The sequence below is a fragment of the Lotus japonicus genome, chromosome 4, assembly GCF_012489685.1.
Source record: "Lotus japonicus ecotype B-129 chromosome 4, LjGifu_v1.2".
In the NCBI taxonomy this organism is placed as follows: domain Eukaryota; kingdom Viridiplantae; phylum Streptophyta; class Magnoliopsida; order Fabales; family Fabaceae; genus Lotus; species Lotus japonicus.
The window spans coordinates 10,225,787-10,240,435 of record NC_080044.1 but is presented as its reverse complement, the minus strand read 5'-3'; the positions used below and the strand labels follow the sequence as shown (position 1 = coordinate 10,240,435).

At 37.3% G+C, this 14,649-nt stretch overlaps 1 protein-coding gene across 1 annotated transcript; it reads right to left on the bottom strand.

The window, feature by feature from the left end:
* Positions 1-9,319: 9,319 nt before the first annotated feature.
* On the bottom strand, positions 9,320-13,879 carry LOC130710423 (auxin efflux carrier component 4-like). The gene is made up of 6 exons (XM_057559700.1): positions 12,188-13,879; positions 11,799-12,093; positions 11,595-11,680; positions 10,601-10,758; positions 9,968-10,044; positions 9,320-9,864 (listed from the first exon to the last, which is right to left on the bottom strand). Exons 1-6 carry the CDS (start codon positions 13,440-13,442, stop codon positions 9,798-9,800), a joined length of 1,938 nt encoding a protein of 645 aa, XP_057415683.1. The 5' UTR covers positions 13,443-13,879; the 3' UTR covers positions 9,320-9,797.
* Positions 13,880-14,649: the final 770 nt, after the last annotated feature.

The following is a 14,649-nucleotide window of genomic DNA, read 5'->3' as shown; positions in this document are numbered from 1 at the left end:
ATTAGCGATGTGCTGGCGGGTTTTCATTGATCGTATTCAGTCTAAGGTAAATCTTATTGCTCGCAATATTCCATTGGCTAGCTCACTGTGCTCTTTGTGTTTGATACAGGAGAAAAATACAAATCATCTTTTCATATTTTGTCCATTTGCTTGGCGTGTTTGGGCACTCACCTTAAGGTGGTTGGGCTGGCTCTTTGTTCCCCCTGCACTTGCTAGAGATCATTTCCAGCAGTTTATCGGTGTTGGTTCAGGCTCAATGAAGAAAGGCCTCGCAGTAATTTGGGTGGCAGTTATTTGGCAGATTTGGATATCTAGGAATGGGTTTATTTTTCGTTAGGAGCATTCGACGCCAGAACAGGCTTTTGATCAAGCTAGAAACAAAGCTTGGCTTTGGTTAAAAGCTAAGCATAGAAGGTTCCATCATACAATTTCTGATTGGTTGGGTGAGCCAATTGCATGTTGTGCAATCCTATAATTTCATGATTTTTTACTGTCATTAGAATGTTGCTGTGAGTTGCTTCCGGTTGGGTCATGTGCAATTTGTGTGAAAAGCATTACTGGTCTTGTTGTTTATGATTTTTCCATGTTGGTGGGACCTGCATAATTCTCATTGTTGCTACGAGGAAGGATGTTGGATTGCTACTCATCTATTTGTGAAGGAATTTCTTGGATTGTTGGCTGTGCTGTGCATACTTAAAAGGGATCATGGCATGTTGTTGGGCCTTGTCTATTGCAAAGCTAATGGGATTGGTGCGTGCAGTGGAATTGCACTAATTTTAGATTTTGTGCTTCTTGTGTTTTGAACTCCTTTGAGATTTCCTCTTGGTTATAGATTTCTAGTACTCTTTTTCCTTCACTAGGTTTTCCCAATGGGGTTTTTCCTGGTAAGGTTTTAATGAGACCTGATCTCTATAACCTTTCTCCTAGAAGGGGGTGGGTGGTGGGTTCTTCTATTAGTGGGGATCATTATTTTACTTTGTTGATGTAACTTGCTACATTGTACTATTCTTTCCCTTCTTTCTTTTTGTATTGGGTTGAAGTACCCCTTGTACTTCTCTTCAATATATTTCACTTGCTTATCAAAAAAAAAAAACTGGCGAACACACATGCTGATGAGGTATGCCACGGAGTGGCACTACTTGCCACACCCGTGTCCAAACGATGAACAATCTATTAAATGAACCTAGGATAATTAGAAAATAGAGAGTAGATTAACGCGCATTAAGAGAAGTTTTAGCATTTACTATGAGATAAAGAGTTAATCACTGAATTAGTATGAGTTATGATATATACACACCACTTCACTTTTTTTCCACCTCCATTCTATTTATTTCTCTCTTTTTTATCAATCAAATCATATGGAAAAATTTACTATGCACAAGTAAAAACTTGTGCATAGTTACACACCATGCTTTTGACCTACTATAATAAGTTTTTAAAAAAAATCAAAAAACATATTTATTAATAATCATTAAAACAGTAATTAACATTTACATTAAAAAATACTAAGTCAATTATTTCTCCAGAATCAAAATTACAATCTCCAAGACCGGTATGATTTTTTTTAAGAACAAAGAGGGTGAAAATCAACATTTATTAGGGATAAAAATCCTAAAAAATAAAGATGGACTTTTATGAACAAAGACCGGTGTGGTTTTCTCGTTCCTCACCAAAATTGAAGCCTCCTCCTCATCAATTTGGCTGCCACACCTACTTCATGAACTGGGGAAGAAGACAGATCCGGCGAGTTCGCCACCGATCCTACGATATCTTCCTCTTCGCCGTCGTCGACGCTGAGTAACTAGTTTATATGCTTCTTGCCCAGATCTGGGTAATGGGTTGGAGGTGATCTAATCTTCAGGGTTGGGGTTTTTCCAGTTGAGAGGGAAAGATCTAAACCCCAAATGATGGATCTTGAAGAAAGGTAAGGACTTTTATTCTTGGGTTTGCTTTGGGGTTCTGGGGTTCAAAGATCCCACCTTTATCTCTGATTTGGGTTGGGGGTGAGGGTGGGGTGGGTTGCAGTTGAGTTTCCGGGTGGGGTTGTGGGTGAGGGTGGGTGGGTTGCAGTTGGGTTTCTGGGGAGGGGGTGGGGGTGGGTTGCGATGTAGTTGGAGGTGAGTGGGTTTCTGGGGAGCAAGTTGAAGAGTGTGGCACTGGCGACGAAGAACATCAAGTGGACGGCTGAGATCAAGGGTAAATTGAAGCTTGAGGAAGTACACGTTTGAGGAATGGAATTGAAATTGAATAGAATCTTCTCTTTTATGCAATTCTCTTCTTTTTCAATCCTCTTCTGCAATTGAAATTGAGAAATGGGTATATTATACTTATACATCAGTTGTTTGTTATGTTCTCAATTTGTTTAAAAGCATGTATTTTAAGATATGATTATGATGAAAATGGGAGAAATTGAGAAATGGGTATGATGAAAGAATGAATTTTTTGATGAAAATGTTGATGATTGGTGATGGTTGGGGTGGTGGGGTGATGGAGGAGGAAGAAGAACTTAAATGTTTCTGGGTTGTGTTTCTGGATAGGGATGATCTGGTAGAGCAATGTTGATAGCAAGGAAGAACATGTTGAATAATTAACCTTTTTTTAACTATTGAATAATTAACCTAATTCTTTATTAACTAATGTACTAATATTTATGTTTTTTTGGTTTTTTTTTTAAAAAACCTGCTAAACCTGCTATCATAGGTCAAAAAGCACTTGTGTAACCTTACACAAGCTTCTATTTGTGTATGCTAAATTCCTCCAAATCATATATCACATCTTTACTTTCTCTCTCCTTTCTTCCTATCTCTTTCTTCTTCCACTTCTCCACACCTCAAAAGTGAGGTGTGAAGATATAATTATCCAATTAGTATAGATTCTGAGGATAGTACTTAACGATCACTATTTGTAAAATATGTTCATCTAGTGTGACGGAGAAAAGGACGATGTCTTTGGTGGAGCAGTGTGGTTAGTGACACATGGTGATTCAGTTGCATTTTTTAATGATAAGACAAAAATGTCCTTCAATTCACAATTTATTTTTTTTCCATCTTTCTCCTTATATCATTTGGTCACTTCTCCTCCACTCATTTCTCCCAGTGGTCATTTCTCTTTCCCTCTCTCTTCATATTCTTAATCATTCAAAGCCTTTGTCCCTTTACCAAGATCTGATCATCCAAGTTCCCTTCTTTAAAGGGGAGATAGTGCAAGCGTAATCTTATAAGTTCTCATCTTTTTTTTCCCTTTTTGTCAGAGGCAAAAAGAATTCAGAAGAAGAAGAATAACATATTTCAGATCTCGCTCTATAGCATGCTTGCTTCATTACAGACTTACCATTGCAACCAAGCAATTCTTTCTACCTGTTAAAAAAATGAGCTTTCTAATTCAAATAAACTAAAACTAGGTATAAATCTCCAGCAATGCAAGTAACTAGCACAACCACCCAAATTATTAAGTCAACAATAACAACACACACTGTCCAAATCCATATACTTTTCACATGTCCTGCTTTCAGAGTTGCATCATACACACAATTGAGATAATTCATTAGAGGAAGAAAATGCTAATGAAACAATAAAGCAATCAGAGAGAGAATAAGATAGGTGAGCATATCCATCAAATAGATAATAAGATTTAGCTTTATGAGCTCATAAGATTTACCAGGTGTAGAGTTTCTACAATTTTGATTAGGGTTCAATTTAGACAATTAGGAGTTTAATATTATGAATCTGAACTAGAGATAGATCACTTTTTAGAGGTGGATGTACGCAAGCCGTTGTTTCCGGTGGAAAGGAAAAGAGAGGAGAGGTGGGACTCAAGCACAACCTCCACCGGCAGTTGTTCAGCAACGAAATTGCAGGAGAAGGTGGAAGAAGATTCTAGGGGAGAAAGAGAAAGGGGTATTGTTGTAAATGCAACTTTAAACTGAATTGAATCTGTATCATTCATTTTTTTAAGAATATATCCAATGGCCGTTATTTAACTGAACCACGGTGAATCACTTTTAAAGTGACACACGGAAGACGAAACCGGAGAAAAGTGTAACTAAAACATGGTAGTCAGTATCGTGCGTATCGCACGATACGTATCCCGATACGATACGAAAATCAACCAAACGATACGTATCCCATGTATGTATCTTTTTGTGTTCGTATCGTGACCTGTATCGCGCATATCACATGAGTATCACACGATACGTATCCCGATACGATACAAAAACAGTTTTTCAAATGCCGTTTCATCTTACTCCCCTAGAAAAATTAGGGAGTGGGCATTTAATTTCATTAAAAATTAGTAAATTGCTCTAAAAAGTGATGTTTTCTTTGATTCTTTCACCATTTCACGTTCAACTTCACTTCAGCAGCCCTTTCATGTTTCACGTTCAACTTCAGCAGCCCTTTAATGGCTTGGAATTAGGGAGTGGACATTTAATTTCATCTCTTTGATGTTTAGTACTTTAGTTTGGCTTATGGCTTGGAATTAGGTTGAACTTGAACTTTGTGAGACTATTTTTCTACTTATGACTTGGATCTTTGATTATTTTGAACTATATTTAGATGATATATTAGTATATTATTTAATTTATGACTTAATTTTTTTTGTGTCCGTATCTTACGATACACGTTACGATACGATACGCGACACGGAATTAGGGTCTAGCGATACACGATACGTATCTCGATTTGACTACCTTGAACTAAAATTTTTAAGCAAATGGAGATGCTTATTACTTGAAATCCAAAGAGCAACAATTTTTTTTTTAATACATCACATCATTTATTTATGATATTTTCAGTCAAATCTCGTTTAGATCTCTCTATCTATTACTATTTTCCAATACGTATTATAAGCAACCAATAATTATTTGTCCACACCTCTAAATTGAGGTGGAGGAGGAGAGAAATATGAAGAAAAGAAAAAGTAAGAGAGAGAAAGTATAAGATGTGATAAATGATAAAAGGAAAGAGATAGAAATAAAAATAAGTGGAAATGAAGTGTATAAATAAAGAGGTGTGTATATATTATTACTCATAAGCAACATCTCAACTTAAAAGGTAGGCTATATGTTCTGCTTTTAGACCTAGTGGGCACCTTATCTGCTTTCTACTATCCATATAAATATGAAGATTGTATTGATTTTTCCTTTTTCTTGTTTTCCGCTCAAAACAGTCACCACATACATGAACATTATTGAACGACCCATTAGAGATGATTGAGTAATTTAGATGTGTGGGGATGACACAAGCGAGGTTGAAGTGCCATCATTTTCATGGTTGAGTGTTCTGACTTCTGACCGAACCACCTCCACTCTCTCACAGTCTCTCACCATAGCTAGCTTAACACTTCGATAAGAGTTTAGCAAATTCTGAGCTACTTTGAATTTTTTTTAATATGGCTTAAATACTCTAGGGGTCCCTGAAATTGTACCCTGTATCAAAATAAGTCCTTGAAAATTTTTTTTCCGATTCCGGATCCCTGGAATTGTTTTTTTAATCAGAATAAGTCCCTACGCCGGAGAAGACGGTGGTTGACGACGGCGGTCATGGCGGCGCTACGACCAGGGTGTTGGGCCGGCTTCGTCTCGTCCTCAGGAACTCAGTGGTGGTGGTCTCGTGGGCTGGGTCGTCACAGTTGAAGAGAAAAGGCCAGTCGCAAGTTGATTTCTTCTCGCCGGAATTTATGGAGCTTCTCGGTTTCTTCGTTTTAGCTTTGTTTCTTGCGATTCCTTCGCCCATATCAGATATATGAAGGTCTAGGAGTGTTTTAAACATGTTATTTCATGGTTTGTGGAAACAATGAGGAGGCAACCACTGTCTTCTCCGGCGTAGGGACTTATTTTGATCAAACAAATTTTTCTAGGGACCCGGAATCGGAAAAAAAAATTTCAGGGACTTATTTTGATACGGGGTACAATTTCAGGGACCTACAGAGTATTTAAGCCTATAATATATCATTAAGTAATTTAATAAATTATTATCATATTATTTAAGTTAAATATTATATTTTAAGATTTTACTTTCCTTGTCAAATAATTTTATCTCATAAAATTTATTTTTTATTAAAAAATGAACGACGAGTGGTGGAAACAGGTGATTGTGATAGAGATACATGTAAAATGATCATGGTTGATGGATGAATAAATGTCAGAAAACACAACTCGTAAATATCATGTCCCTAAGAATGGAACACCGCATTACTACAATAGAACTAAATCAAATATTTTAATCAGTACATAAGTCTTTATTATTGCACAAACTCATTTTATGTACTCAATCTTAATTATTTGGCTTAAGATATCACATTAAGCGCCATAATCACTTCACTTTTTTTACCCTCACATTTTTTCTTCTTTTTCATTTTTTTACACATTTTCTTTTTATTTCGCTCTACGTTTAATTTCTATCACATTACCTTTATCTTTTCTTCATATATGTTGAGATGAGAGTGTAATTGGCATGTGAACATAATATTTTTTCCTCCATAAAAGTGCTGACCGGCTAATTGACTACGATTTCCTGGCTAGTTAGGCTCCTGGGCACATCATCGATGACCCAAAAGCAGAAAAGTCCTTATGCTGTTGACATTGCCCTTTTCTCTTTATTTTATAAGTAAAAGTAGAACGATAACGTTTTTTCATTGATGCATTCCATCACACAACTTCTTCTGACAAAAAGTGCATAATCCCCACTAGTGAATGTGTTTGGACTTTGGACACTTCAAGTCTCAGTTGTATACACTCATGACTCATGGTCCCAATTTTACCATTGGTGATTCCTAACCATCAAAAGGTCTTCAGACACCGATTTTTATGGCGGTTTAAGACCGCCACATAGTTACAACCTTAAAAAAAATGCATTTGTTGGCAGTTTCACAAATTTGTGGCGGACAAATATCGATGTCAATGGGTGTTTTTATTATAGTGTAATTTACTACTTTTTTTTTGCAATTTCACTCACGTCAAAAAAATTAATTAACCAAGATGACTTTTTGTTTGTTCTTTTTTTATATATATAATGATGATTTTTTGTTTGTATTTTATTAGGGTTAATTAAGCTTCTAGTTCAGTGTAAAAGGTCAAGTTTAGAGATATGGTCCATCATCAGAGTAAGTTTGGATTGTTAATTTCTGAAAAATTATCCAGTTTAAATCTCTGCAGAGGTGGTGGTCTTGCAACTTTATAGCAAATGTCTTCATCAGTCCTACATGGCTATACCAGATGTTTAATGAGGCTCAAGCGGATTTTTTTCTTGTATCTTTAAATTCATTTTTCCACATCAATTTATCTCACTAACACCTAAACAAACCTCAATTTAATCATAACTCGCCCACAAATTAACATAATTCCACTAATTAACATAACCCAAAAAAATTCAACCCCCAAAACTGACGTAAAATCCCAAAAATTCATTGTCAAAAAAATACCTCAAGTACATCTCAAGAACATTGCGGAGAAAAGAACAATCAGCGACCGAAGAGGATGAACAAATTAAAGAACATCGATTGAAGAGCAAGATGAAGATCTATTGAGAAAGATCGATTGAACAGGAACATGAATACACACACACATATATATATATATATATATGTGTGTGTGTGTGTGTGTGTGTGTATAAAAACCCTAGATATGTGAAATCCCAATTCTATCGAACCTTGAATTGTCTTTTTCTCTTTGTTTTCATCTTTGAAGTTTGAAGCTCTTCACCCTCTCCTTTCTCCTCTTGTTCATTGCTTCTTTTATCTTCTTCGGTCCTTCTATTCTCCCTTTTCATCTATGTTCTTCCTAGTTCGTGACAATATATCATGAAAAAAACATCCTCATTTACTTCTTCTTTACATTTTCGGCCATGGTGCAACGCAATTGCCAATTCCTCAATCGATCTTTCTCAATTGAGCTTCCTCATCCTATTCAATCGGTGTTCTTTGTTTCTCCTCGTGTTCTTTCTCTTCAGTCGCTAGTTGTTCTTTACTTGATTGTATGCTACAAATATTTTTTGACAGTGAGTGTTTGAGGAGTTTATTCAAGTTTGGGGGTTTATTTATTTTTGAGTTATGTTAATCAATGAGTTAAATTGAGTTAGTTTAGACGTCTGCATCGTTAACCACGTGGTTTAGCCACATATAACTGGTAAGGTTGTCGGACCACCACCCACCGCATGAATATAAATTTGGTAGTTTCCCAAAAGTTAGAGACTAAAACCAAACTTTACTCCGGCGAGAGACCATTTTTATAACCATCAACGTATTCACATAAGAGGTAGTCGCGAGACTAATGTAGCCATAAGGCTAATCTTCTCAAAGCTAAAATTTCACATTAAATAGATAGATCATTTCAATAAATCATTTTTCATATACATTGTTCGAAAATCAAACCTTTCTCTAAATACTTAAGCACTTCGTTTGTTTGAGGGAAGTTTGTGTGGAGAGAGACCAAAGAGAAAAATAGAGGAGATGAGCTTAAACTAACCCCGTTTGGTTGCAACAACACCATGAAGAGAGAGATCACTTTTGTGGGGGCATCTACTTTTAGTTTTTTTTATAGGCAGCTGTTAGTGGTTTAGTTGTTAGTAAGTTAGAAAATCCCTTCAAATTTTCCTTCTAGGGTTCGAACTCTTGACCTTCCTCTCCCCAACCCTTATGTCCCCTAACTCTTACCACTTGAGCTAACTCACGGGAACGACATATACTTTTAGTATCTTCTCAATTTGAGAAGAAACCACAGCTATTTTTCCAATTTTTTGAAACTTTCGGTTCTGCCCTTCTATTTAATTTGCTTAATTATAACTTTTTTCCTTTTGTTATAAATGTTTTTTACCAAAAAATAATTTTTTTTCTCTCTTCCGCTTCGTTCTCTCTTTACTTATTTTTCATTATTATACCAAACAACCTATAAATCTACTATATGTATTTATCACTTTTTTATCTAATTATCTTCTCTTTTCCCTTCTCTCTTCTCTATCTCTATTTTTTATATCAAACAAAGCAGAAGAGTCCAACCTAGCAAACTATGGTGTGATTTTTTTGCTCTTTTTAAATTACTTCATCAAATAAAAATGAGTAATGATATATACACATCTCATCTTTTAAACACTTTATTTCCACTTATTTTTATTTCTATCTCTCTCTCCTCTTATCATCTATCACATTTCATACTTTCTCTCTCATACTTTTTCTTTTCTTCCTATCTTTCTCCTCGTCCACCTCTTACACCTCAAAATGAGGTGTGAAGAAATCATAATTCAATAAAAATGGTGACTGCACTACGCACTAAAGAAAGACGACAAACACAAATAATTGCGGGAACCGCGGACCAACAAAGACGAAATCACAAACAATAATAATATAAAATTGAAGAATAAAATAAACAAAAAGTTCCTCATATATTCCAATTTCATCATCTCCCTACCCATTTCTAAACCGTCTTTGTTACTAAAAAACACAAACTTGACCTTCTAATAATACTTTACAATGCAGATAACGAGGGACCAATCCAAGATTTCATTGAATCTCTCTACCCATGCAGCTAGCTTTCCCCTGTTTTCCTCTGCTTTGTCTCCCACAAGCTGTATTTTCCTTTCTCTCAAGTTCTTGAAACTTGCGTCAGTTTGGAACTTTGAGAATTTGGACCAATCAGTCAAATATTCTGAATTTCCCAAAACTTTTGGAAATTCTCATGGTTGCTAATAGCAGCTCAATCAATTGTGGTCATCAAGAATGCATGCTTAGTGCTTACTCCCAAAGTATAAAAGTTCAAAAGCGCATTCAATCTGTCTCCGTATGTTGGCTACTGCAATATAGATATCTTACAAACCAAGTAATATGTAGTACACTAGTGTAATTGGTAGAGCTATCAACATCCCAAATATAACCCTGCAATGAAAATTTTACATTTTAGAAAAAAAAGGTCAACTTCCTAATTTCTTAAGAGAAAGAATGAGAAATTAAACAGAATAAAACAAGTATAATTGCTTACCCTGTGCTAAGAATGGCCGGATGGACATTGTACTCCTTGGCAAACACAAATGGAACAATTCCTTGAGGAAGTGCAGCCTATTTCCAACAATTATATTTCAGTGAGCTAACAATCTAAAAGGTTTGTGTTTCATGTTTAATATAACAAGAAATATTATTCATATAACTAAAATAAAGCTGAACTAATTTTTAGTCCCTCAAATTTAGTTTTGCTCACTAAAATCTAATTTTTATAGTTTTAATCCCTAATCTTATACTAATAACTTTGATTTCAGTCACCGTTGTAAAAAATTCGATCGTGTACTAATGATGTGGATGACAAATGTGTGGATGATAGAGCTTCGCGTCACGATCATTACGGATCGAGAATAATCCTAATTCACTTATTTTGTTATCAAGTGAGGTGATCATTAATTAATTATGAGTTTTTTCCATCCCACAAGATTTCAGATGACATAAATGTTATCTTTACCAGATTTTTTAATTATGAGTCAATTTAAATGTTCTTATTCTAATGTTTATTATTTATTATTTCTTTTTCTCTATATATATATATATAGTTAAGTTACTGATCATAAAGTTTATGTTTTAGTGTGTCGTAGAGAGGGAAGAAGCTTGTCAATAATAAGTGTACCTGAACAATAGCTATACGTAAGAGGGTGCCACGCAGGCCAACAGCAATGGAAGCTGCTGCCATAACTGCAGGACCTGTAAGAAATCGAACAGCCATAGCAAATGTAGCCACTGAGTTCCCACATGCAATCATCTTGGGTTGAAGAGCCATAAACAAGCCTGCAAATGTCACAAACCCAACAAATAAATCCTCAATAGATTCAGCCAAAAGGGAAAACGATAAAAACTAGAAGACACCCACAATTTACATTCACATCAACATGGCAAAAATGCCTTTCAGTTTTCTCACTGAAAAACAAAAGATAGTTATTATGCTGCCTCATAATTTGTCCATTTCAACCTTTACCGAATTTTGGTCCAAAATTTGTACCTTTCCTCACCACCGCCTTGAATCAGAAAGCGAATTGGTTCATGACCAGACCCCACATGTCGGGGATCGTTATGCAAATGCAATCCCCACACTATCGTCTACCCAACAAGGTCATTTGGTTATGTTATGTGGCAACCAATTTCATGAGAATGGACGGTTGTGATTTGCTTACTTGTTTCCTCCAAATCCATAATTTTCATACCCATGTTACCATCACATTCAATCAAGTGCCGTTGTACCCCGTTCATCGTATTGTGATTGTAATAAGAAAAATGATCACATGTTTTAGTACCATTAAGTGGGTGTTTGGTTTTACATTTTGAACACAATTTTTTCTAAAGATGAGAAGAAAAGTAACACGTTACACGCAAGTAGAAATTATTGACACCTAAAGTTCACATTAATCACTACTCTTGAATTTGATAACTAAAATAGGAAGAGAAACCCGTAGGTAGGTTTTAACTACTTTCTTGGATTGTAAGAAAATATACGTATCCAACTATCTACCCTAGAAAATGGGAGTTACTGTTGTTTTCATAGAAGAGGAAATGAGTTGCAGAATAAAGAAAAGAATGAAATTATTGTAGGAGTAAAGATTGGGAAAAACGGTGACCACTCAACTCACCTAAGCTAAACATAGCCATTCCAAGACCAGCATCAGACAGTATGGAGATTGATTGCTGTATTATTTTCGGCATACGCACATGCCACCTGCAATTCATTAAACATTAACTAAATAAATAATCACCCCACAGTAATAATAATAAATTCAAAATGCAAAAAAGTCAAAAATTAAATAATTTCTGATTGACTTTGAATTTTTTTTTACCTAAATGCCACAAGGGACCAAATGACACCAATGAGGCTAGAGTATGTGTTGGGGTTTCTGATTAGCTTCCTCCACACCATGATCAATATGAGGCGGGTCATAACACTCGCCGGAGGCATGTGTTTCACGCCGGCAGCTCCGGCAGCATTCGGGTGGAGCTCCGCCGTGGAACTTGAACCTAGCTTGTTCAGCCCAGTGGGTCCCCCTTTCTCTCCATCTAAGTGATCCTCAGCTTGTTCTCCTTCTTTAACAGCAAATTTTAAATCATCTCCTCCAAATTCTGGCTCAGCCATAGCTTCAAATTTAAACCAAAAAAACCACAAAATCAAAATCATTATCAATTTTATAATCCAAGAAGAAAAAATTGGAAAAATTGAAAATTCAAGTACCTTTATTAGTAACCCCATTCTGAGGTTGTTCATCAGGAACCAACATTCTAATCTCCTTGGCACCCTGTTCAGACCGTCCGGATTGATCGGACGGTCCGTAATCACCGCCTCCAAACACGTCAGAGACCGGTGACGCGCTAGAGCTCCACACAAACATGTGGAGTTCTTTCGCGTCGTGGCTCAATTTAGCGCCGTTTGTGGATGGTGGTTGATTAGGCTGAATCAACTGCTGTGACTGTGATGACTGTAACTGTGACTGAGAATTCTTGCTCACACTCTTTGTCAACCCGGTGGAGATAAGTTCTGGGTTCGGAGCCGGGTAAGACGTCGGCGGCGGAACTGTCTGCGATGGTGCCGGGTAGAACCCGAATCTCGGCGAGCTCGCGCCACAATTCTCCTCGAAATTGGACGGCCGCGGCGTGGGGCCTTTTGACGCGGCGGAGTAAACATCGCCGGCGGCGAAGTTCGAGTGCCGCGGCGCGTACCCCATCATGGAGTAGAAATCTGCGTGGTTAAAATTGGAACCTCGCGGCGTGGGGTTCCGGGAGGAGCTGAGGCTGTATATCTCAGCTCCGGTGAGATTCGACGGCCGCGGTGTATTCATCATGAACGACCTCCTCGACGCGTTGGACTTTCTCACGGTGACGTGGAGCTTGCCGTCGTCGCCAACCTCCGCGTCAGTCTCGAGAAAGTCTCTACCGTCAAGGGAAACGACATCGGAGTCGACCTTGAAGGAGACAATGGAAGCTGCAGTTTCCGGGAATTGCTCCATGATCAGAAGCTTCGCGCCACGGTACTCGAAGAGGAAGAGGAGCAGCGTGTACCAAATGATGCACTGGAGGACCACCACCTGGACCATAAGCTCGCCGGAGTATTCGCCGTACATGGCGATGAGGAGTGGAATTCCCATGACAAGCGTGTTGGGCAATGTGGACAGGGAGAAGATGGTGATCATCCACTCCAGGCTGCCGTTGGCGGTGAAATTGGTCCAGATTGTGAGTGCGAACAGCATGATCACCTTCTGCAGCGTGTCGGCGGCGATGAACCGGAGGTTCATGGTGTACGGGTTGTTGGTGGAGATGAAGTGGAAGGAGAGCAGCGGCACAGCGAAGATCGCCACGAAACGGTTTATGCCGGAGCACTGGTCCGGGGAGAAAATCTTCCACCACCGGACAGAGCCGTACGCTAGGATCATAGCCACGTACAGCGGAATCACCGCCGTTAACACGGTGTATAGATCTCCCCAGCTTATCATCTTTCTTTATATGGCCAAAAAAAAGTAGCCTCTTTAATTGCCGCCGCGACGGTGGTGGTGGTGGTTGTGGTGGTGGTGGTGAGACTGAGATGGCATATATAATAGAAAAGAGTGAAGAGAGAAGAAAGTTAAAATATATGTGAAGAGGAAAAACCGTTATTTAACTAACTAGTGATTGGTTTGAGTCTGGGAAGGGATATATGTCTCTGCCACACTGCTGTGTTTTCTGGTTTTGCTGATGAAGTTGAGGGAGTGAGTGTGAATTTACAAAGGCATAGAGGTAGTTACTTCCAAAGAGTACTACTTATATATAGGACTTGAGTGAAAGACTAAAGAGAATGCTATATATATATATATATATATAAGGAGAGAAGAGATGGATATAAATGTGTATGTAACTGTGTATTTAAATACTCACGGCAAGAGAGAAGAACTATGATTATGTGATCATGTGTTATAATAATAAGGAGATAAGTAGATTGGAGTTTTTCTTTTGTTTTAGTGTTGTGGAATATTATGGATTGAGGTGGGTTTGGGGAAACTGTGGGGGTCCGGGAGGGGAACAGTGCTGTGTGAAGTTAGGTTAGGAAGTGACCGCCTTATATGGTTAAGGTTACCCAACATGAGTTGAGATGTTTGCATAAAGCTAAAGGTGAAAGGATCATGTGGTGGGGATGTTTGGGTATTAATTTCATTGACGTGGGAGGATTCTCTGCTTTTCTTTTTCCATTTTCATCTTTTTAACTCGAGCTTTGAATTTTGATACATATTCTTTCCTTTACATTTCATTTCAATTTCACTTATTTTTCTTTTAATTTCTCTATTATTTTTCTATCATATTATTTATTTCATATTATTCAATTCCCTTCCTATCTCACTCTAAGTGTGAATAAATTTTAAGTATAAAGATAACTTTTTCCCTTAACACTAGCTCCATTATTTCCTCAAAATTCCTTTTCACCTAACTAGTGTAACTAGCACGGGTTTGAAATTTGTTTTTGAACTAGTACATTCTATGGATTTGCATGGATTATGTTAGCTTGATTCACACAAAAAAACCCCAAGAATAAAGTAGTCAACATGTGTAATGTTTTACCTTTAGAAATTAGATGAGCATGTCAATATAAGGTGTGAGGGCTCCTTCGTATAATCAGGGCCTCTCAAATATCAGCCTGTTTGTTTTTAAGTTCAGTTGGACTGAACGTAG